The following is a 23774-nucleotide window of genomic DNA, read 5'->3' on the forward strand; positions in this document are numbered from 1 at the left end:
GCTGTATAAAATCCAGGTGTCAGCTTCTTAACACTCGGAAAGTAATAACACTCCTCATTTTCTATTAAAAAAACATAGACAGTTTGCCTGGAACAGATTTACAGAGCTTGCAGAGCTGAGTTACCACTCTCACTAATATTTGTATGTTTAACACCACCTTGCCAGGAAACTTAAGTCAATTAATCTGTTTCTGTTCCCTGCAAGTGTAAAATAGGATAGCAGCTTGCAAGCATGTTCATAAAACTCTTTAAATTAAATGCATTGTATGTGTCTTTCCTCTGAAGCCTGCAGAAGAAACCTTGGATGATTCATATCTTACTTTTAAATCATAAGCTTTTGTTTCACCAGGAGTTCATGCTTTCTGTATCTGAAAATAATGCACATAAGTTGTCGCTACTGGTCAGGAATAAATACTGAAGTAAAACAAAAATAAAGACTTATACAGCTTCCTGTGTATATTTGGCACTCTAATAATTCTATGTCAGTGTCGAATGTAAAATTCAAAAATAAATGTAGATCTCACAGCAACTTAGTAAAAATAGACCAATGGAAATGTTTGTAAATTTAGTGCCAACGAAATATATTGTGCTGCCTATTTCTGATAGATGTTGTTAAAATAAGCAATACCTCTTTCCTTATGCTGCATGAAATAATATGTAGTACTTATGATCAGTGTGGCTTAGTAGTGATACAAATAAGATAAGTCACAGAAAGTTATTGGAATGCAAAGGAAGTTTGGTAGCCATGGTAGAACAAGAGGGCAGAAGAGTTAGAGATTCTATTCCCTTCAGACTTGTACCAAATTACTCATCTTTTGCTGTGTTTGGTGTTCTAGGATGTGATGTCCACGTTCTTCCAGTTTGGGGCTTCCATCCAGCAAGAAGCCATTATCATGCTGAAGATCATGCAGGATTATGACTGGCACGTGTTCTCTCTGGTGACCACCACTTTCCCTGGATACCGAGATTTCATCAATGTCATTAAGACCACTGTGGAAAATAGTTTTGTGGGCTGGGACATGCAGAACGTCATCATACTTGATACTGCCTTTGGAGATGATGCCAAGACTCAAATTCAGCTGAAGAAAATCCATTCCTCTGTCATCCTGCTCTACTGCTCCAAGGATGAAGCTGTCTACATTCTGGATGAGGCTCGGTCCCTGGGCCTCACTGGCTATGATTTCTTTTGGATAGTTCCCAGCCTGGTTAGTGGTAACACAGAAATCACTCCCAAGGAGTTTCCTTCAGGACTCATTTCAGCAGCTTACGATGAGTGGGACTACAGTTTAGAAGCTCGGGTGCGGGACGGCCTCGGGGTCATTGCCACTGCTGCCTCAGCCATGCTGGAAAAATACTCCTTCATTCCCGAGGCCAGAACGAGCTGCTATGGACAACTGGAGAAAAATGACAGGCCCTCTCAAACCTTGCACAAGTAAGGCTTGTTGGTTTGGGGTTTCTTACCTACATAGCCTTGGTAGTTTTCTATTCTATGTGTTTCTTGAAGGAGAATGTTGTTTTTCGCTAATCCCATCATGCCTTTTTTAAGCAATGATTTTCAGATGTTCCAGGAGAATGTGCAAGAGGACTTGCTGCACTGATAATTGTGCTCCTGGAGATGATGTTATCTGCTGTGGAGAATAAATACTGCTCTGAATCTAATGTAGAAGATGACAGAAATTGGTCTTAGAGGGTATAAAGCTGAGTTAACAAAATTGGGCTGTTGTGTACTTATGAGATAAAATTGCCAAAATGCTCTAGAGGCTGTGCCTGAATCACTTGCATCAGCAGGAACCTGGTAATATTTTAGAAGACAAGCAATGTGCAGCATTAAAGAGGATGTTGCTGGAAATTATAGAAGTATTAAATTAGTTAGGCAGTTTTTATCACCTAAGAACTGAAATCTGTCACTTCTACTTGTGAGGGTTTTGGTTTTGTCACCTCTGCTAGAATAACTGCAAAATTAATCTGCATTGATCCAAACTGATATAGATATTTTCTCAAAACAGTTGGTCAGATGGGAACTGCCAAGGTTTAAATCAGGATTTTTTTTTTAATTATAATTTTATTTTTAATTATCCCTTTCAAACATGATGCTCCTGATTACTTATATCCAAAATTGTTGCATAATGTGTATTACACAGTAATATATTTTTTAATCTGGTCTGTGAGAGGAATTAAAAGGTATCTTGCATATTTTTTAATAGCTCTTGACAATACCTCATATGGAAGTTACTAAACAGTATTTATGAAATTTGTTCTGACCAAATAGTGCAGATGAAGCACTTTCTACAGAAAAGCAGGATGAAATTGGCACAGGAAGGAAATTTGATGCTGATTTCAGATAGATTGTGGAACACTTTTAATCTTAAGTTGTATGTGCACATTTAGGTTAGGAGCTGGTTACTGGATGATGTCCTGGAACAGTTGTGGTTTTCCATGAAAACAGCATCTTTATACACAAAATTCTTTAGAAGCTTTCTTAAAAGCCAAATTCTGCAAAGTAAATGAATTTTAACATTTCATACATGTATTTTTCAAGAGCTGTACAGTTATCCTTAAAGAGAACTTGCCTTTAGGTTTTTTTGTGTTCCCTTTCCTATTTGTTAGCCTCTGCCTCTAAAACTGCAAATTCACCAGAGGTGTTGCAGAAAACCTGTGATTCTTTTCCTGCTGCCCCATTTGCCCCTGGAAGGGGCAGGAGACAGCACTGGGGTGGCTCTGGGAAAGCTGTGGCATTGTCCCTCATGTCAGGGCAGAGCAGCTGGGAGGCTCTGCTGGGATGACTGTTCAACCTGCACCCAGCCTGGGAGCCTCAAAGGGTGGCTCTCAGTGCATGTGCTGGCACTGCCAGGTGAAAGTGGAAGCTCATGGCATCCTCTCAACCAAATTCTAGGCCTTAGCACTGGGATCTGATCTACAGACAAGGAAGTCCACTATTAATAATTGAACTCCAGTTTCTGTAAAAGTTAAATTGTGTTCTGTCATCAGAAGTGTTGGTGTTTAAAATACTCTGGTTCAGTTGGAAGGGGCACAAAAACTTGAACCTGTTTTGGAAAAGGCTCCCACCCCATTGTCTGGGTAATACACTAGTGTAGATCTGAATAAGGTATTCAGTACTCAGCACAAGCTGTCTTTCTTCAAACAATCTTTATTTTCTCATTAAGCATTCGGACATTACTCTTGGGCTCATTGTGTGACTCTTGGGGTGTCCTGTGCAGGGCCAGGAGTTGGACTGGATGATCCTTGTTGTTTCTTTCCAACTCACATATTCTGTGATTCTGTGATTAAATCTTCATGACTTCGACAGGGTTTGTGAGTGTTAGGGCAGTGAGATCAGACTTCACCAGATTCTGCAGCGTGCAGTGCATGATGCACATAGAAATTATTAATAGGAGAAGTAGTGCACTCTGGTTAATCAAGTCACTTCCCCATGTGAAAAACTGAGCTATGAAGCGAGAATAGATTTTTGGCACTGGAGATTCTTTGAGCTTCCCCAACACCACAAGAACAAGAAGGCTGTTTCTAATCTAGAAATGTCAGAATTACACTAAAATGAATAAACTTTAAATAGTACTTCTTATGTAATAACTTCCCAAGACTATTCTTGTCACATATAATCTGCAAGAAAGGCAAGTGTATGCAAGCATTTACAGTACTAAGTAATCTCTGGGAGCTGACCAGTCTCTCCATGCCAAGGTGAATTACATAAATTCATTGTACTTTCTCATCCCCATCACTAAGTTGTGGGTTTCTTCTTTATGTGACGAATCAATGCCTAAATTGGGGTTTTATTCTGAAGTGTAATCTTCACAGTTTCAGGTCACAGATAGTGCAGCTTTGTATTCTAAATTGCAAGTGTATATGTGCTGTATTAAGAAGCTGACTTGAGCAAAGGATTTTGGAGCATCCTCACAATGGAAAGGGCTAAAGTAATTGGAAACAGCTTATGGACCTGGGATCTGCTGTACTGTGCCTCCCTGTTCATGCAGAAAATCAGTGTTGGAGAAGTAGGGTTGAATGAGAGGACACAGCCTGCAAGCTCAGAAGCAGAGAACTCAGAAAGCAGGGAAAAGGCTATGTAAGGTGATGCCTGAGCAAAAAAACCTGGAGAATGGAGCAAAAAACCAGAATTTTTAGACTCCTCCTTTGTAATGACAGTCTAATTCAGCTTTAAACCGAGTATAGTATTTTAAGACTATGCCATAATTGCTAATTTGCTTGTAAATGGAAATTGGTAATGCTTTATGTGTGACTTCCCACATCTAGATAGCAATTTTCATCTCCATTTATGAAGAAATTCTATGTAAAGAAAGCCATGAAGTGAAAGCTCCTCCTCCCTCTTTCTCAAATCCTTTGAGTATTAAATTGGTTTGAAGATATATTTGTTTTGAAGCACACAATTTATCTTTCCTCTGTCACTGCGATTCTGAGATGCTTTTATTGGCTTTCTACATCCAGAAGAAAATCAGGTTTGCTTTAGTTTTTGCAATGATTTGATCAATGTTCATTTCTGATACACATGGGAAAACTAGTTTTTCCCTATGAATAAAGGATTTATAATAAAATACAGGGCTCATTTTCAATGCATTAAAAACATGGATAATATGTGTATTTCTATCTGTATTGATTCAGTTCATCCTTTCCTATCTGTGTAAGACCCAGATCTCCCAAGGCAGAAAACCACTACTGTGTGAAATACTGGAGCAGCAGGATAAATAGAATTAGCACCTCATTAATGCCATGTCAGCTGAACAAATGCTTGCTCTTTCTCAAAAAAAGGAAAACATGCAAGCAAACAAACAGCAAAACACAATAACCCTGCCAGTCATCACCTGAAAACGCTGCTGCTTTTGAATTGAAATGCTGCTGCTTTGTTTAGAAGAGTACTCAGGGTGTGTATAAAAGTCACGACCCCGGGAGACACATTTCACGGCAACATTTCCAACCACGCTGATCTGTACAGGAAGGGATGAGGATGGCAAAGCTGTTGCTCTGTTGCCATTATCCTGAAAAGCAAAAAGATGTGTCTGTCCATAGGCAGTCAGGTGTTTACCACGCCGTGCTTACGTTCAGTTACATTCAGCCAAATAATAGGCAGGATTTGGAGGCCCATCTTTCAGCAGTGAAGGTGTAGGTCTAGAAACCTGGCCCAAGTCCTCTGGGCAGGCTGTCACATCCTGCCCTTCCCAAGCACAATTTCCTTAATTTTTCATCCCCAAGCAAGGGAGCAGCAGCAACGGGAAGTCCAAAGGGACAGGTACAGCAGCGAAGTTGATCCTGCCCTGAGTGACCCCACTTTAAAAATTAATGGGGAGAGTGTTTTGAAATGTCAAAGCAACGCCCAGCATTGCTCAATTCCATGGACAACCCCATGGTTCATTTCCTTGTCCTTGCTGTTGTGTTTCTCTTAGGATTCAGCACAACTACAGCAGTGTTCTGTCCACAGCGATGGCTTTGCTGTCCCTCTAGTCCTGACAGTCATCCATCAAGTTCAGTATTTTGATTCCAGCTTTTAGCATGACAGATAAATTTGCCTCTTTTGAGCAAAGTCAGGCATTAAATGGACACAATGGTTTGATGAATAATCCAGCAAATCTGTATAATCTTTTCCTGCATATAGATCAACAGCCAATTTATAGAGGATTTGTTCATTTAAGTCAGAAGACTTAAGAACAATAAGGATCATCTTCTTTATTGTAAAATTGAAGGTGTATAAATATTTAATTATACATGAAGAAAAATGCTTTTTTACCAGTAGTATATTTGCTGTGCAGAGAAACAAATGTTATTTATTTCCACCTAAGACTTCCTGGGATATTTTGTTTGTCTTTCCCATTTCGTGATCCCACTGAGGTTTTACTGGAGCCACTGGGTGTTCATGGGAGTGCATTATATACAGGGTGATGCTTAAGTGTCATGGAGGGGAACAGCTAATTTGAGCATACTTTCAATTTAGTAGTTCACTTTTGGTAGCTTTAAAGCATGAAGAAGTTTCAGGTTTTGCTGGATTTGGTTATTCTTCTCCTTTGCTACCATGAATGCTGCTCTATGGAAACAAATCCAAATGAGGATGATATACCAAGCTGCCAGTCCTAGATTTCATGTTAACAACTAATTTCAGACATCCTGGATTCTAATAAATTGTTATTGTCAACATGAAAAAATGAATTAGAAAATATACTCAAGAAAAAATTTTGTCAGTGGCAGGATCCCACTTTGCTCCTTCATTTGTGTGGGGATTCTTTCTGATCAGGAGACCCAGTAGTATTGTAGCAATTGGATTGGTACACAGGGATGCACAAAGTCTAATTTACTGCTGATGAGCAGGTCTTAAACATTAACAACCAGATATTTGCACTTCTTTGAATTCATGTGCTGTAATTACCCTCTTCTACAGTCAGACAGCATTTTCCATATAGTTGCATAATACAGCAGGAACTGAATGGATGAAACTGTTGTCATGTTTGTCCAAAAGTAAAACTAAATTTGACTGGCAACAAAAGAGGGGTTATGGAGCAAAACTTTCCACCAAGAGACCCCAACACAGTGCTGATTTGCTGACAAAATGTTTCAAGAAAGTATTGAAAATCTGTATTAAAATTTTCACTCAGGTTATGTCAGCTTAGGAAGCAGAAAGTATCAAGCAGTTGCTGGATTAGGGACTTTTAAATCATTATCCCCTTATTCTGATAATTAAAATAATTTAAAACGAGAACAAGCATGCTCTCTGGGAGTTGAGCAGAGCCAGCCTTCAGAGCTGAAAGCAGGGATCAAAATTCAAAATATAAGTGAACCTTCTTGGAGACGTAGCAGCTGCAGACACCATCCCCTTGCAGGAAGCCAGACACACTTCACAGGGAAGGGTTTGGGATGCTTCTGAGGTGGTGCAGCAAAATGCAGCCATATTAGTGCTTTCTAAGAAATGTTATTGCTAATAATAACATTAACTCACTGAACATTCTGATGTTTTAGTCTGTGGCAGCCTCCCAGGGAGCTGGGCCCTTTCTGATTTTGCTGCCTCCCCTGGCCCCCCTTTCAGAAGGGCTTCCCAAGAGTTTTGTTGCTTGTCTGGCAGAACTGGGGCAAAACGAGTTTCCCAGACCCAGTGGCAGTTAATGCTTTAAGGAGCAGCTGGCAGGAGGTACGAGGAGCTGGCATGACATTCCTTATTCACAGCCACTGAGCAGATCGCTCCCAAAGTTTTACTCATCCATGCTGGCTCAAGGCCTGGGGAGATGCAGCTCCAAAGCAAGGGACTGTTATGGAGTTGCACTCAGGAGAGTGAGGGCTGGGGGAAGTGGAGGAGGAGGGTGCACAAAGAGGAAGAAGAGACTCTTTGCATCACTTAAAAGGATTTGAATTCAGAAAAAAATTCCTATGTAGCCTAAGACATAGAATTAGTTAAAAAAATGCATCTATGTTGTTTAATAGTGTTCTGTTGCAGAGTTATTTCTATATGTACTTCAGGCCACATATTATATATTCTACATTAAGTATTTCTTGATTTAATTTTACATAAGAAATCTGTTTCTTAACGATAAATAATTTGTCTTGGGTTTTCTATTGATAAGTATCATTCCAATTTCACGGTAGAATCGTAGTAAGGAAGTTCAGCAGTTCAGAGCCTCAAGAAGATAAGGAAGAAAAGACAAAAAAGCAGAAGTGAATCCTAATTTTAGGTATGAGGCTGAGTGAATGCCAAGGCCAGACAGGCTGGCTGTCTAGATTATTAAAATGGCTGGGTTTTACACTATTTGCAAAAAAGAGAAATATTGCCAGATAACAGGTTGGTTTTGAGGCATTTCATCTGCTTTAAATCTCAGTTTGGAAATTCCGTCTTTGAGGGAGAAAGGGGAGAGTTTCTTTTACGGAACATGTGTTTCCCCAAGTCTCTGTTGCCTCTCTCCTCGTTGCCTGCAGTTGTCTCAGATCTGAAGCACTGCCCCATGGTGAAGAAGGCACTAAATGAGAAGTGATAGTCCCTAGTGATGGCACCTGAGGTGTTTATCAGGGTTGATTATCTCATCTGAGCTGCAGGATGAGGGTAGGAAACGTGGGTCTGAACTCCTGGCAGCGAGGAGTCCAGTGGATTTCTGCTCCCTGCAGCTGCCAGGCCCTGTGCTTTATTTTACAGGTCTGGTAACTAAGTTCTCTCCTTTGGAGGCAGCTTAGAAGTGACATGTTTTCATTAATGCCTCTGCCTTACCCATCATGTTTTTCCCAGCTGCTAATCTGTTTGGGAGCTGCAGACTAGGTGGATTTCACACTAATTATAAACCAGCCTGTTATTGCAGAGCTGGCTGAGTTCCTGAGCCCAACCAGTCCTGCAGGGTCTTCTGGGACATGGGGTGGGCCAGTACCAAGCATGGGAATTTTTATGAAGGTTCTCCTCCCTGGCATCCCAGAGATACAGCAGGTGGAGGTGAAGCCAGGTGGGGAGCTCCAGAGGTGACATCATACTTGCTTTGGTTTCCTGGGATTGCTCTCCTGAAGTTTATGAAGCTGGGGCTAGGATTGATCCTTGTTTGAGGCAAAGTGATCTTTATAATAACTTATAATTTACATAGTGTCATGTTGTTTGGGGTTTTTTTGTTTTATTTGAAACAATGCCCAGCACAGAATCCTTCTTGCTTTTGCTGTCAAATCCTTGCACCCGTTACAGGAGCACTCGTGTATTTTGAACGTACATCTGTCTGTTAAACCTCAAAAGAAATGCCATAGCCTGCAAACATGTCTGCTGTTGTATAACATAGAAATAGAAAGTCTCAAAGATTCTGTTCCAGGAGCAGTTGTGGCTTTGCTGGGGTTTCTACTGTTTTCACACAGGATAGGAAATCCTTAGCAAACACCCCATGGACAAGAAGGTCCACGTCTTCTGTAAGGAGGCCAGAAAGGTGACTCTGTATCAGCAATATCGTATCCTAGCAAATGGTCTTCAAAAAACTGAGGTCTCATCCTTTTGGCAAAGTCTTTGCCCATTTATTAACAGAAATTGGAGTCAATGAAATTGTGGTATAGTATTTACAGGGTAGGAAAACCCACCTTATTCAGTATGTTCTGTTTTTATGGATAGGGTCAGAATTTTGACAGGGATAAATATTGCACAGTTCTGGCATTATTCCGAAGCTTTATGTGAACTACTTGATCTTTCTAAGTCTATAAAAATGAAGTTGGAAACCTTGAGAGAAGTTTGTAACCTTGGTGCTTCAAAGGCTTGCTGTAAATACAACAGCAAGAGTGTTCTGCTGTGGTGTCGCAACCCTTTTCAGTTGTGTTGGGGAAAATGACAAGCAAAAAAGGATTGTATAAATGTTAAAAGTATTTTTAAATAAATAGTAAAGGTTTGGTTCTTTGCATGATAAAAAACCTGTTTTGTATTCACTGTGAGAAGAGCTTAACTTCTGTCCAAAAAAAAAAATTACCATTTTGAATCATGTATCACCTGGGGAATCTTACAAATTTCAGTTTGCAAAAGTTAATTAAGACTTCAGTGTCATAATACCATCACAAGGCCTCCTGCTATCATGTCTTTGCAAAGGCTGCAGCATTAATGAGGTATGAAAGCAGATTAACTGCTAATCCAAGGTGTGCGCTGAATTGCCCCCTTAAAGTAATAAGCTCAAATAACCAAGAACATCATTTAGTTAAGAACAGGAATATGCATTTCCAAAGCTACTTCAGAAATGCATTTTGTCCAGTTCAGAGGCCAAAGACATCTTGCACAGAATTAATCTTGGATAAACTTAAAACTCTGTAAGAATAACATATTATAAATGCTTTCCTTACTGTCTCTTCCCAACCAGGAGCAGAAAAGCACACAGTTGTTTTTTGGAGGGATAAGCGGTTTGGGATTTCGGCCAGTGAAAGCAGAGCAGGGCTTCTGTCCTTTGCAGAGGAAAAATGACAATTCAAAAGGGAATGTAGGTTGCAGGCATTTGTTTCTGAAGAACACGGGGCAGCTGATGAATTTCATACAGAAGAATGTGCTTGGGAAAACAAGAATCTCTTTGAAGTCCTTTTTATTGTTGTAATATGAGAAACTGGGGTAGCTCAGACTGCATCACTCATGGGTACCTTTGTATGCAGATCAGACAATACAATTTTAAGAAACTTTTACAGATTAGGGAGTTTTTTAAAAAAAAAACTTGCACAATATCTTTCAGTACTAAATAGCTGGTAAATTCACATGGATTAAAAATGTACACAGAGTTCAGCTTTTCAGTTTAGATTTGTGTTCATATTTTATTTTTTTTTTGGGAGGGGAACACTTGAGCATCAACACTGCATCTTGTGATGGCCCTTGACTGGTTAGGACATTTGCAAATTAATCCAAAAATATGATGAGTGGCATTTGAAATCTGGGGTGGTGATCCTACCAAATTACATAAAGGAAGGCCTCAACTCAAGTCCAGTCACCAATATGTGGTTAAAAAGCCAAGTGGACGCAAAAGCCTGACGTATACAGGGTGTGTGTTTGGGGTCCAGCCCTTAGGAGGGGATAAAGTGCTTGGCTTTCAGGTTTATTGACATGAGGTGGTTTCTGCCTGGCCCTGTCAGACGATGTGTGCATTGTGAGGGGTGTTATTTCACGTGTGTGAATTGGGAGGGAGCCTCTGAGGGAGGGTGCAGAAGTGCAGATGCAAGTATTGTGTATTTTCACAGCACATCCTTGTTTTCCCCCTGTGGTCACTTGCCTGGGTCACAACGCATTTGATTTTCAGCAGCGAGTAAATGTTGTGCTGGTTCCTTACATGTGTGCACAAGTGAATTCTGTTTAGTGGTTTGTTGTCTCTCAAGGTGGCAAACAAGCCTTTTGTTCCCAAACAAGCTCTTTCACTGCTGGATGAAGAATGGAATATATGGGAAATTAGTTCAACTGAACAGCAAAGTTCTGCCAAGGGGAAAATTTTCACGCTGAAAGTCTGTCACAAAATATGAGTTATTACGATGGGAGAATTTACAAATTGCTGTCAAACCGGTGCTGAATGATGTTAAGATGGCTGTTCAGGGCAGTGCACATTTAATTATTAACTGTTATGATACAATGCCACTATTTCTTCTGGGTCTATAAATGTTTATTTAGTGTGCTTCTGCTATTGGGATTTTCAGGCAGCTGTGTCAATACAAAGCCTTCTCCTTTGAATCTGGAGCTGAATAATTTTGTCTATACCACATTCACCAGGAGACCATCCTACTACTGCTGCTAAAAAAAGCAACCATAACAACCAACCGACCAAAAAACCTCCAAACCCATACAAACATGTAAACCTGTATCAGTTTCTTGGGGGTAAAATATTAGTGAGTAATGTATGAAGAATAGCTAAAGTAACTTTCTGCCCTTTAAAACACTTCTGTCTGTGGGACGGATGTCTGCACTTCTGTCTGCATCAATCTTGGGCTGAATTTGTTTCAGTGAAATACACAGCAATGAAATTCAGTGCAATTCAATGTGATTAACTTCAGACCATGGACATGGCATGGGCTGGAGGGCACATAATCTTCTGGAAGTGCTGGCGTATCACCAAGACTTTGAGTTGCACTTTTACCTCTTACCTGTGGGTTAGCTCTGTCAGGCTCAAATTGGCAGTGTGGAGTTTTGATTGTTTTCAACAAAATGTAAAAGTTCTCCTTCTTGTACATTTTAATCTGGGTCCATCTGTTTTTTTTTTTTTTAATTAATTTATATTAATCTGTATATCTTTTGAAAACCATTGAAAATGAACCTAATACAAAAACGTTTAAAGCATATATTCTTTCTCTTTTGAGTTTACTGAATTGAAATATTATAAACCCCTTCAAAGTTTTCATGTCTGATTTTGGCCTTGGTGGAATTTATCCACATGTCACGACAGCATAGTGTTGGGAAGGGCTGACAGGACTCTTGGAGGTCTGAATAGGGGCAGACAGACCAGGTGCACTTTGCTCTGAGTATCACTCTAGAGAGACAATAATATAATACATACAGAGCTGATGTCGATATGTTTAAAATGGTCCTGAAAAACTAGTGAGGTGGTACAAAGTGCCAGAAAGATTATTCATGGTGTGTGCAGGTCATATATAATGTGGAAGCCGCTTTAAAAATTATATCTGCATTAAAATTCATACAAAACCAGTGTTTTGCTTTGTTCTGTGCTATGAAGGACCTCAAAATGCTCTGACTCCTGTGCTGCAAGTGCAGGCTCTTCGCAGCATTGGCAGGATTTGGTGCATGTGTTTAATCAGTGGTTCTGATGACTGAACTGGCTGCTTATTAACTGCTGGACAGCTCATTAATTTCTCAAGGAACTCTTTTTTTTCCTTGCCTTCCAGGTTTATGATGAATGTGACTTGGGAAGGCAGAGATTTGTCCTTCACGGCCGATGGTTACCAGGCACACCCCAGGCTGGTGGTGATAGTGCTGAACAACGAGCGGGAGTGGGAGAAGGTGAGTCCTGCCCTGGGAACAGGATCTGAGGGGTGGGAGAGACTTGGAACGGCACTGGTAATGAAGAGCAGGCAGATTAATTAGTGTCCTGCATGTCACTGGTGAAATTCTGCTCCAGGGGGTTTGTCACAACAGTTCAGAAGAGATAACTTTGCCTGGTTCAGCATATATCCAAGGAGTTTTAACAGGGAAAGCAACAGATAAGCCATGTGGGTTTCAGATTTCTGTGAAACACACCCTGCGTTTCCATTTCTTCTTACAATTTAGTAAAATAAAATGGATGACTGAAAAATCTCCAAAAGCTTGGTCCTCGGCTACTTCAATTTGGATGGATTTTTACATCTTGACAATTCCAGTCTTTTCATTTGCTTGGTTTTGTATTTTTTTTTGACAGATTTAAATAAAAGCACACTTTTTTTTTGTTAAACTGTGAAGTTCCTGCCGAATTGGAGGATAATCCCAACAAGGTTTGCCTGAAAAATTTATAATCTTGACTACTTCAGGTAGACAAGTGGTCTCCATAGACCTCTATATAGACTAGAAAGAAAAGTGACTTAATATCAGGGTTAATTGTATATGCAAATAGTAATTTAGAAAGTTTATCATTAACATCTTTTCTTTAAAACTCCAATCTCAGCCTGTGATTGTTTTGGCTCTGAGGTTTGTGAGATATCTCTGGTTTAAAAACAGGGAACCTTAGAAACTGCTTGTAATATGAGACTGTAGGTAAAGATACATCACTGTCATCCTTCAGTTTTATTTCAAATTCATGAAGCATGATCCTGCATTATCTAAATTGCTGCTGAAATTTATGAATTCTTTTTCTTATAGTTTTGGGAATCCATAACATCAACTTAAACTCCAGTTTGTAAAGCTACAAGATTCTTCATGGTGATGAATAATAATGACAAAATCAGAATTACTGAAGGACATCTCAATAAATATGCTACTCATGCAAAACCAGAGAGTAGTCCTAGATTATGCTGCGTATTTCTTTATGTTCATTTGATGCAAATTTAATTCTCTGGATAAATTTAATCCTTTCCAAATGTGTCAATTTGAATCTTTGGAGGAATCTTTTGCTCGCTAACCATTATGAAAATTTCTTACCCTATTTTAAAATTCTTCAGCGTTCTGCATATCATATATAATGTTCTGGAAAAATTATTGTACTGCTTGGAGAGTATTATTAGTATGAAGCGCCAAAGGCAGAAAATGCTTAAAGAGGCAGCCAACAATGCTTATGTTAAAATAATTTCATACATTTTGTACCTTGAAACTTCTCTAAAGAGGCCATTCAAAGGACAAGGAGAGATGGGTGTGTTTTTGAAAAATGAGCTAACAGCAGCAAAGAAATAGTAGGTGTATTAACCAACTTTATTTCTAAGAAATAACTTGAGCCTGTTTTAACCTTGCAGTGACTCCCCTATCAGAGGATGAGGACTTGGGGCAGGTTTTGGTGTGCCTACCGTGTTGTGTGGCAGCAGTGCCCACACCACCTGCTCTGCTGGGCTCAGCTGTAGGCTGAGCCTTATGTTTGCCTGTGCAGTTTTCCATCGGGTAAATCCCTCCCTGCTTGTTGTTGTGTTTGAGGGGCTTTTAGGAGGAAGAACAGTGGGACTGAAGGAGGCTCCTGCCCAGAAAAAAAATAGATGCTTCTGCTCCTCTCTGGCCCCTGCTTTAGAGCCCTGTTGGTGGCAGGCCAGGCGAGGTGCTGGGCAGGGACAGCCGGCCCCGTGTCAGCTCCCGTGCCTGCTGCTCCAGCGCTGGGCTGTGGGAAGGGGGCCAGGTTTAATTATGTCAGAGGGGAGAAGGAAAAGGCGGCCAAGAACAGGCTGTCACCACCAGAATTATTCTTCTGACCACGGGCTGATCCCTGCCTCTGTGGATGAAGACAAATAAACTGACTAATCAATTTTCCTGGCGAGCTGGGTGTAGCTCTTGGCTATCTCGGAACGCCCCACATCTTTATCAGCAGAGCGTCACTGAACACTTCAGTTCCTTTGGCTTAGAGACTTCAGAAGCCCTTCCCTACACACTGCTTAATTTGAACATCTCTCTGGGGTTGTCTCAACGTTCTCTCCAAGTTGCACTTTTTATCCCACATTTCTTAGCCCATTTTCTTCCTCTTGTTCCATTTTCCATGAGCTGTTTTGCTCAATTTCAAAACTGTCAAAGCTACTCATCTGAGATCTAACATTTCCTGCTCTGAGTTTCCAGCCAGGCACATGCTTTTCCTTCCTATTACAGTACAGCAATGAGTATCACAGAATTGTTTTATTGAAGTTTTATTAAATATCCCCAAACCTATATGGCAAACATCGAGTCCCAGAATCTAATTAAATTATTTTCTCATGTGAAAAACTGACAGTGCAACAGTTTGTTAATCCTCATAATGTAACTAATGTACACAGAAATTGTGAGCAGCTACTTTATTATTTATGTAGAAAGAGTAATTGGGGTTTATGTGAAAATTTTTTTACTGAAAATCCAAGATGTATTATTTAAACTCAATTTTATTTGGTTTTTAATCTGATTTGACTCAAATACAATTTTTCCTTGGTATCTAAATTGATATACTTGACTCAAGGCTTGAGGTTATCAAAAATTCTTTCAACCATAGTTGAAGAGCATACATACTACCCCTTGGGAAATAAGTTCCTTTTCCTTTATAAGTGACTCAGTATTGAAACTTTGAGATGGTAACTTCACATGTAAATGAGGTTGAATGAGGGATTTGTCCCATATCAGATGCTGAAAAAAGCTGGTTGGATGATAATAGTTTGAAGACTGAAAATCACATTTTTGGGCATGTTTTGCAGGCATCCAGCAAGATATTTTGACAGATCCTAAAGCAACTGCTCAAACTTCTGACACCAACATTCATATTCTTGCTGCTAATCTTGACAGGCAAAGGGGATGCTGTTCTCAGGCAGGAGATTTTCTAAGAAGACAAGTTTAATGTGCTTGTTTCAGTGAAACTTGATAAGTTTGCCAGAGTTAACAGCGTTGCCCAAATATCACCAAAGAGCTGCAGGAACCCTGTGCTGGTGCTAAATAACCCTCAGAGGTCCAGCAGACCCAGCTGCAGCTCTCCTGGTAATGTTTCCTTAGTGTGGTGTGACCTGGGTATCAACTTCACTGAGTTGCCAAATTCACAGTCTGCTACTCTGTCTTTCTTTTTTTTTCTGATGTGGAAATAAAATCAATCAATCTGATATTAAAATCATATCCTAGAATATAATTAGCAGTGGCAAAAAATAGGTGGTTTAATTAGCAGTGCATATCATATATTTTAGGTGAAGTGTGAAGGACTGTGTAGAATTTAAAGATGGGTGTCTTCCATGTGTAAAGATGAGTTCCAGGGTAAAATCAATTTTTACTGCTGCTCCTAGTTAGATGAAGATAAAATTACCATGGTGGCCTGTATTCTGGGTGAATTTGTGTACTGCATAGCACAATTGCTACTGAAACACCACTGCAAGAGCCAGTACTTACATCCAGGTGTATTCTAAACATAGCCTGTCATCTTTAACTTTCTATTAACGCAGGATTTAATGTAGAACTTAATTTTGCTCTGATTAACTAGCATATGCCAGATTTACAAGCTCTGTGTGGGGTTGTACACATTTGTATCTAAGTAGGAATGAGTGGGCAGAGGGTGCGCGGTTCCTGCCTGGAATAAATGAACCAAGGTCTTCACAGAGAGCTCCATCTGGCTCCTGACATCCACCGACACGTAGCTGAGAAAAGGCAGCTCCTGTCTCTAATGGTGGAGCTGATTCCCTGGGCAAGAACTGAGAACATAATAACACTCGGTCAGATTTCTGACAGAGCGCTTTGTCAGAGCCCTGTGGTGATAAAAAGTCATTGAGATGGTACAGGGTGGTTCCTTGTGAAATCTCGATTTAGAGCAGGGGTTGTGATAGCTGAAGGATCCTGGTGTCTCATGATAGACATTCCCTGCAAGTTGTGAAGGGGTGCATGTATTTTAAGCAGAACAGCTGAAACTGCATGAGCTAATCCTCTATTTGCGGGTGTATCTTCTGTCGGTGGCTCTGTGGCGTAACATGATATATTCTTTGCCCACAGGAGAAGCAGCAGTGTGCTCTTTAACATCTGTTGGGTTGTCATTTTCTCTGTTCCATCCTTGTTGCTTGGTGTATTTAGTCTTCCTGTAAATATGCCTGTCCTGACACTTATTGTCGGCTGAGAATTGCATATTGTTTCTGTATCAGTGAGCTTTTGCTTAGCCTGAAGGCCTTTCCTTTGACCTTTACTGGGCTGAGTTGTTTGAATTGCACCAGTTATTGTGCAGCATTTCTTAAATCGTGTATTCCCAAGGAGGATGGTCCCCATCTCTTTGCTGCCATAAAGGAATCGCAGCTCTCATGGAAACCATGGGTGGTGTGCTTTGCTCCTGCTCTTTAAATCTATGTATTAGAGAGGAGATAAAGGAATAGGAAGACTTTCAGGCTACCTCTTCATCTCAGGAGGTAAAGGTACGGCTGACTGGACATTTCTGGAGAGTTGTAAGATCTGCAGTGACTGCAGAGGTAACAAAAAGTCTTTCCTCGCTGGGAGGTGGAGGAAGGGGCTGTCAATTTGATTAACTCTTTTCTAATGACATAATCAACTCATAAAATGGCTTCTCTGGCATGAGTTTGAACTCTTGTGCTGTGTAGAGTTATGTGGGACATTTTGCAGAACCAAAACTAAGCCAGTCACTGAGGATTTGTGAGTGCTAGTTAATAATTCTCTATTGAAAAATGAGGCTGCAGGAGGTGGTAGCTTTTCTTTTTATCCTCCTGTTCATTTACAATCTCGGTGGGTCCTGTGTTTTCCTTTGGGCCTTCCCAGTTGGACAACTGGTGTCTTCCTGATGGTGTCAGGAACAGCCATGAGGGAAGAGTGGGACATTTGCATAGCCCATGTGAGATTTTGCAGCAAACTTTGAAAACTTCAAGGTCTTTAAATGGAGGCCTTCAAACCACGTAGGACTGTAAAACACTTCTTATTAATAAGACATGGAATTGCTCACATCATATTTTGTCCTTTAAATTTAGAGGGCTGTTGTCATAGAAGGACCTTCAGAAACATGAAGTGACACAAAAGTTTGCAGCAGCAGGTGTCCAGCAGGAGGAAGGGTTTTGCCCTTGTGCTTTGTACTGCAGCTGTTATTGCTAACCTGACAAACTCTATGCTTTTTAGTTATTGACTTAAACCTTGCTGAAGTAGCTCTTCCTTTTAAGTGGAAAAGTGTGATGAAAAAAATAGTAGTAAATAGTTTTTCAATAAAGCAAGAAGAGTTCGATTTTTGCTTTTGCTCAGCATTATTTTCTTAACTGGGACAGCTCAAACAGCATGTTTGCAATACGTGTGTGTGTTTAATGCAAGGGCAACATCCCTGAAAATCTTTCTCTTTTCAAAGGTTTGGCTGAGTAGTCCAGGGAGTGCATTTAGTATCCATGTTGTCATGTAACATTTTTTCTTACAAAGGGGTGATGACTGTGCATTGAGTACAGCTCCCATCTGCTGGGAGGAGGGTGACAGGACCGGGTTATTTGTTTGTTTTTGGTGAGATACGCCGGTGTGACAGACATCCTTTTCGTGCCAACATTGGCCCACAAGGAAGCTCTTCTCGGGATCTGGCCTTGCTCATTTTCTCTGGCTTGATGGTCTCTGTGAAGGTGTGTGAATAGGATTATGTCAATCATCCTTATATTGTTTAGACACTGCTTTAGGGTGCAGCAGGAGAGGGGACTCTGAGGTGCAGCAACTGTGCAAGTTGGCTGTCTTTGCATAGCTGTGTTTATCTAACTGCTACACAGAAACACACCAAATTCTTCATTATCACCCTTCTTCGCTGCAATCTTCAAAAGATAAAAGAGTCCTGGATGAGGGGGTGAGAGCACGTGTGCCCTGCAGTCAGATGTAAGGTGCTTTAGGCAGCGGTGGGTGAGGTGAGGACCCTGTGTTTGCTAATTCAGTCTGACTTCAAACAAGCTCTTCCATGCTCTCAGCAATTTTCTGCTTCCCTTCCTGTATCCTGTAGAGATTAAACCATAGGGAATATTCCAGACTGCATGTGAAGGTGGAGAAAACAGGAAAGAAAGTACAAGTTCAAAAGAAATACAATGGTATATCTACCATTGCATGTCTGTACTTTGAAGCTGAGTTTTGTACCTACAGTAGTGAATCAAGGGTTTGATTCACCATTGGAAATGCATTTTTTATTAAAGTCACACTCTTTTGGCCATGATAAGGATTGTTATGGTTTGGGCCAGGATCTACCCCCAAAATGATTCTATTGCCCTTTTTTTTCAAGTGAGGGCCATTTTCTGTGTTTCTCTGGGATTGGGGCCACATCATTATCAGTGTTACTAGGCATGACAGAAATTTTTCATAAATCTCTGGATGTTTTGTGGCATTTCCATACAGTACAGTAAAGGTATTTGCATGCAGTTTTGGACAGTTCCATAATGGAGCATGTCTGCAGCATTTTTTGTGTGTTATCTTCAACTTGAATTCTCTTTTTAAAAAAAAATGTTTGGTTTAGAAATGCACACTGCTGTGTTTATTACTTCAAAATATTTCTTAACAGAGTTTTGCCTTCCCCACTCTTGTAGATACAACTCTCAAAAGAAATCAGCATTTCCCCAAATCCAGCTGTTTAAAAATATCATTATATCCTCCTCAGAGCAATAAAAAGGAGTTACTCCAGTTGAAGTATGAAGGAGTATCATAATTTCTCTTCTAACAGCACCCAAGCAGTGGTTATGTTTTTGGTAGGATCAGGTGAGCTCACTGAGGTGGGCAGCCTGTGTTCCTGCTGGTCTGTGTGACAGCAGTGCAGACTTGGGGGGGGCTGGCAGAGGGATGAGCTTTGGGATCAGGTGGATCTGCCTCCTCACAGCTCCTGGATTGAGTGGTTTAGGAAGGCAGGTGACTGTAGCCCTGACCACACAAATGCCATCATGTTTCGTTTCTTGATGGTTGGAGCAGGCACATTTTCCACCTCTGAAATTCCCTGTATTCCTTGGCACGTTTGCTGTTTGACTGAAGCACTGCTCTGGCTGGAATTCTCCCCAGCCCAGATGGCCATGGAGTATTTAGGGCTGTGAGTGACACCGTGTAAGCTCACACAAACCAGCACACACTGCTGTGACTGCCATTGTATGCTATAGATTGATGATTAAACTATTTTTACAATAGTTCCTCATGTAGAGTTAAATGGATAGAAACAAGAGGTTTGTTTCCCTGTGTCTGGAATAGTTGGTCTCACAAAGGCTTCATCCCCTGTGTTTTGGTTAGATTTCATACTAGCATTGTACATATATCCTACAATCAATTCCCATTGATTTAAGTGAGAATTCCTAATTCCCTTGAGATATTTTAGATTTCCTGATTTAAGTGTGTGGAGATTTGGCATTTTATGCCTCCTACATTGAAGTTCAGCAAAACATCTTGACTTATAAACAGGATGGAAAGGAAACTGCAAAGGTCATGTGCTTATATGCTTCCCTAAATAGGATATAAATCATGTTCTTTGGGAATTTTTATGATTCATTTTCTAGACTTTAAAGACAGGAGGTAGGTGATAATTTTTTTTTACTTTTTTTTAGGGCCTGAGTCTCTCATTGTGCTGTCAATTCCCACCACTTTCCTTCCAAAAGAAATGTTTTAACACTCTTATGATTATGTTGTTATTTGTTTAGCTTAAGAACTCAAGAATTATTAAAATGTATTAGGTTATAAATTATGTGGATTGCTAGCTCATTTATATTATCTGTCGTCTGACAAAACATGTAATTAGATTTATGGATAAGAAGTAGTTAAAACACAATTTGAGGAAGAAAATGCTAGACTTTTAAAAATATTTGAATTGTACACTCCTTTCTGGTGATCTGGAAGTAGAAAGAAACATAGGTTAATTTAGAAGAGGTAATTTATAAAAGTAAATAAACAGGAAATTTTAATGTAAAGTGGGATATGCTTTCTTAAACCTGCCCAACAGCTGGCATTATCTAAAGCAGAATAAAACACATTGTTTCTAATAAGAACTGTTTCTAATAGAGCATCTTACTACAAATGTGGTTTGACCTGGCTCAGGTGCAATGAAAACCTGGAAAAAAGGCTTTCACAATGTTTTTTCAAGCTCTAAGTATAGAATAGTCTTCTCTTTTTGGGAAGATACAGAAATGGCATTATAATATTTTGGTTATCAGTCAGATGTGTGTGTGGGGTGGATTAGGGTTTGTTTTTTGGGGGGGAGTTTGTTGAGAACTTTTTCCTTATTACTTCAAATGGGTCCTGATTACAAAGGGAGTATCTGTTTGCTGTTCTGGCTCAAATGGAAACGATGCATATCAGATTTCAGTGCACCTATGGCCAGGTGATAAGTAGAGTTGACTGATGACATCCAGTCTTTATAAAACAGTTATCTTAAAATAACATTACTTTGTTTGTCTTTGCCACAGTGCATTTTCTCGCTTCACGAAATTAGTAAGAAGCTCTAAAGTAATTTTGAGCTAAAAAAAAACCCAAAGCAACTGTCCTGGCAGTGTAATCTCCTGTGCCTGTATCCCAGCACGTTTAATATCTGACCCCGTTTGTCAAACACCAGCAAGCAGCTTCAGCAGCCTGTGGGTCTTGGCCTTTCAGGTGGGGAAGTGGGAGAACAACTCCCTGAGCCTGAAGTACTCGGTGTGGCCGAGGTACAGCTCCTTCGCAGACAGCGACCCCGACGACAACCACCTGAGCATTGTCACCCTGGAGGAGGCTCCCTTTGTCATCGTGGAGGACGTGGATCCTTTGATGGAGAGTTGCCAAAAAAACACCGTGCCGTGCCGAAAATTTGTCAGGCTGAAGTGAGTAAATGCCCAGCATTCCTTTTTTCCGAGCGCAAAATACATTTCCCCTAATTCCTCATGAATTATTTTCTTCCCTTCTTTCACTGTATAATTGTTCTCTGATACTTTGCTGCTCTTTTTCCCTTGCTTCCTGTCTTTGCTATTTCTTCGGTGTTTCATGTCCTCTTTCTTTTTTCCCTTTCCCACATGGTGTGCTCTTGTTTGCACATCTTCCTTTTTAAAAAGTAGAAAGGTTCTGGTTATGCACATGCGAGTCACATTGAATCAACAACAAGATAGTAAGTTTATAGTAAATTCAAAGTCAACGAGAATTAGCCCTTTTCAGTCATATGAAAGAAGATTGTGTTCTAGAATGGGGCTGTTTTAATGAGTCCTCTTCCAATTGTTTCCAGTTATGTTGAGATACGCCTGTTTTCATTAGTCTTTAACAATTTGAGAATGTCTCTTAATGAAGAACTATGTTTATGCTGAAATGTGGTAGAGGATAAACTACTCCAGCACAAAATACCACTGTGACTTACCACTGAGAGACAAGTTCCCTGCTTTTATTGCTCCATATCTTTGGAGCAGTCATTAGAAATCAGTGGAAAAGGTTTCACTGAGCATTTATCAGGGGTGTTTCACCTGTTCTGTGCTTTGCTCTGCGTATTTATGAACTGAATATAATAACAGCAGGTTTTTTACTGAGCAGGTGTCAGGGAATATGATGCATGTTTCTCAGGATTCCCAGAGACTGCTAAATGATTGTGCAAGTGCTTCCTCAAGTCCAGAGAATTTTTTTTCCTGACATAACTGTACTTAGTGAGGTTCCAAACTAGTTTTATTTTAATTTTGAATTCTTTCAATGGCGGTAAAATACTGCCTTGGCTTCTGAAGATGCTTATACTAAAATGTTCTAGAGGTCACAAAGTGAGCATTTCAGAGAGAAAGGGAGAGGGAAAACCTACGTCATTGCACTCAAAGGTGGCCTGAAATCCACCTTCTCAAAGTGCAGGAAAAAGTGCACTTTGAGAAGATGCATCCACTTTCAGTACAGTGAACTGCTGTGCCTTTTTATAGCTTACATGTGCTTTAATTACTAAATGACATGTAGTCTGATGTCTTGAGAGTAAAAGTAATAAATGATTAATCTAATCCTAAGAGAGAGATTAGTAAAAGGAGACTATGGCTTGATGGAGAAGTGCAGTGTGTTGGGCTGGATAGTGCAGCAGCAATCATGTCATACAAGGTAACATTATCTCTGTCTCATCAAGCAGCTACATTACGATTAGTAAAAGCTGCAAACACCAGATATTTATAAAAACATCCTGTGGATTATTCCTCTGTTGACTCAGAAAAACATGTCCACTCACAAGTACGACAAAATGTTGTTTCACAGCATGCTGAATCCTGCTGTTGTGGTGCTTCTGTTTTTCCTAGCAGGAGTATTTATGTGTCTCTTCTCTGTTGACAGCAACAAAACTAACGAGGGAACTAACGTGAAGAAGTGCTGCAAAGGATTCTGCATAGATATCTTGAAGAAGTTGTCTAAAACTGTCAAGTTCACATACGACCTGTATTTGGTGACGAACGGGAAACATGGCAAAAAAGTCAATAATGTGTGGAATGGGATGATTGGTGAAGTAAGTTCTGTTTGGTAAAAGGGCTCTTCAGTAAGAGCTTAGCAACGTTTGGGTTTAGTTGATTTGGAGAACCGAGGTGTTCTCTGCTGAGTGATGTTGGTGTGTGTTCTCTGTGTGGATCAGGTGGTGTATCACCGGGCAGTGATGGCCGTGGGGTCCCTCACCATTAACGAGGAGCGCTCGGAGGTCGTTGACTTCTCGGTGCCGTTTGTTGAGACTGGGATCAGCGTCATGGTGTCACGGAGCAACGGCACAGTTTCGCCATCTGCTTTCCTAGGTATGGTTCTCCAACCCATCCAGATCATTTAATTGCATTTCTATAGAGTTTGGTTGGTTTAATTTTTTAAGATACATAGTGCATTGGCACGTTTCTGTCGAGTTTTGAATTTTACATTAGGAAGGTTGTACCATGTTGATGTGCTGATTAACGTGATTATTAACACACAAAGATAATGCTGTTGGTTTCAGATGCTTGAAGAGAAACCCAATGCTAGTGATTTCGATATGAAATTCAAAAAATCCCCCAAAATCTTCAGTTGGTAAAATTACATCCTCAAACCCTCTTCCTTACAAAATAATTTATGCTTCTTTAGCCCATTATAATTGGTTTAATTATATCTTTAGATATAATCTGAAGGGTAATTTGACAGTAGTTACCTCTTACTTCTGAATACCCCACTACTGCACTGGAGAGCTGAGTGCTTTCTCCATTGATGCAGCTGAACAGTGGAGATGCAGCAAAGAAATGAAAGGCTGGGCAGAGAGGAGGTGGGATGTAAAGAAACCAAGACTTTGGATTTCTTTTCTTACATATTTCTTGTTTCAGTTGTGCAGTTCGCCTTTCATTATTTCTCTC

General features: G+C 40.2%; 1 protein-coding gene across 4 annotated transcripts in view; it reads left to right on the forward strand.

The window, feature by feature from the left end:
- Positions 1 to 839: 839 nt before the first annotated feature.
- Positions 840 to 23774, forward strand: part of GRIN2A (glutamate ionotropic receptor NMDA type subunit 2A) — a 78540-nt gene continuing 55605 nt past the window's right edge. For all 4 annotated transcript variants that reach the window (XR_003534321.1, XM_027684086.1, XM_027684087.1 and 1 more), the window contains exons 1-5: positions 840 to 1431; positions 12309 to 12423; positions 21088 to 21293; positions 22750 to 22918; positions 23042 to 23195. Coding sequence is in view for 3 of the 4 variants with exons in the window: in XM_027684086.1 (XP_027539887.1) it covers positions 842 to 1431; positions 12309 to 12423; positions 21088 to 21293; positions 22750 to 22918; positions 23042 to 23195 (1234 nt within the window). In the remaining variant the exon portion in view is untranslated. The remainder of the gene's footprint in view (positions 1432 to 12308; positions 12424 to 21087; positions 21294 to 22749; positions 22919 to 23041; positions 23196 to 23774) is intronic.

The sequence above is a fragment of the Neopelma chrysocephalum genome, unplaced genomic scaffold (assembly GCF_003984885.1).
Source record: "Neopelma chrysocephalum unplaced genomic scaffold, ASM398488v2 Primary Assembly neopelma1_65b, whole genome shotgun sequence".
NCBI lineage: Eukaryota > Metazoa > Chordata > Aves > Passeriformes > Pipridae > Neopelma > Neopelma chrysocephalum.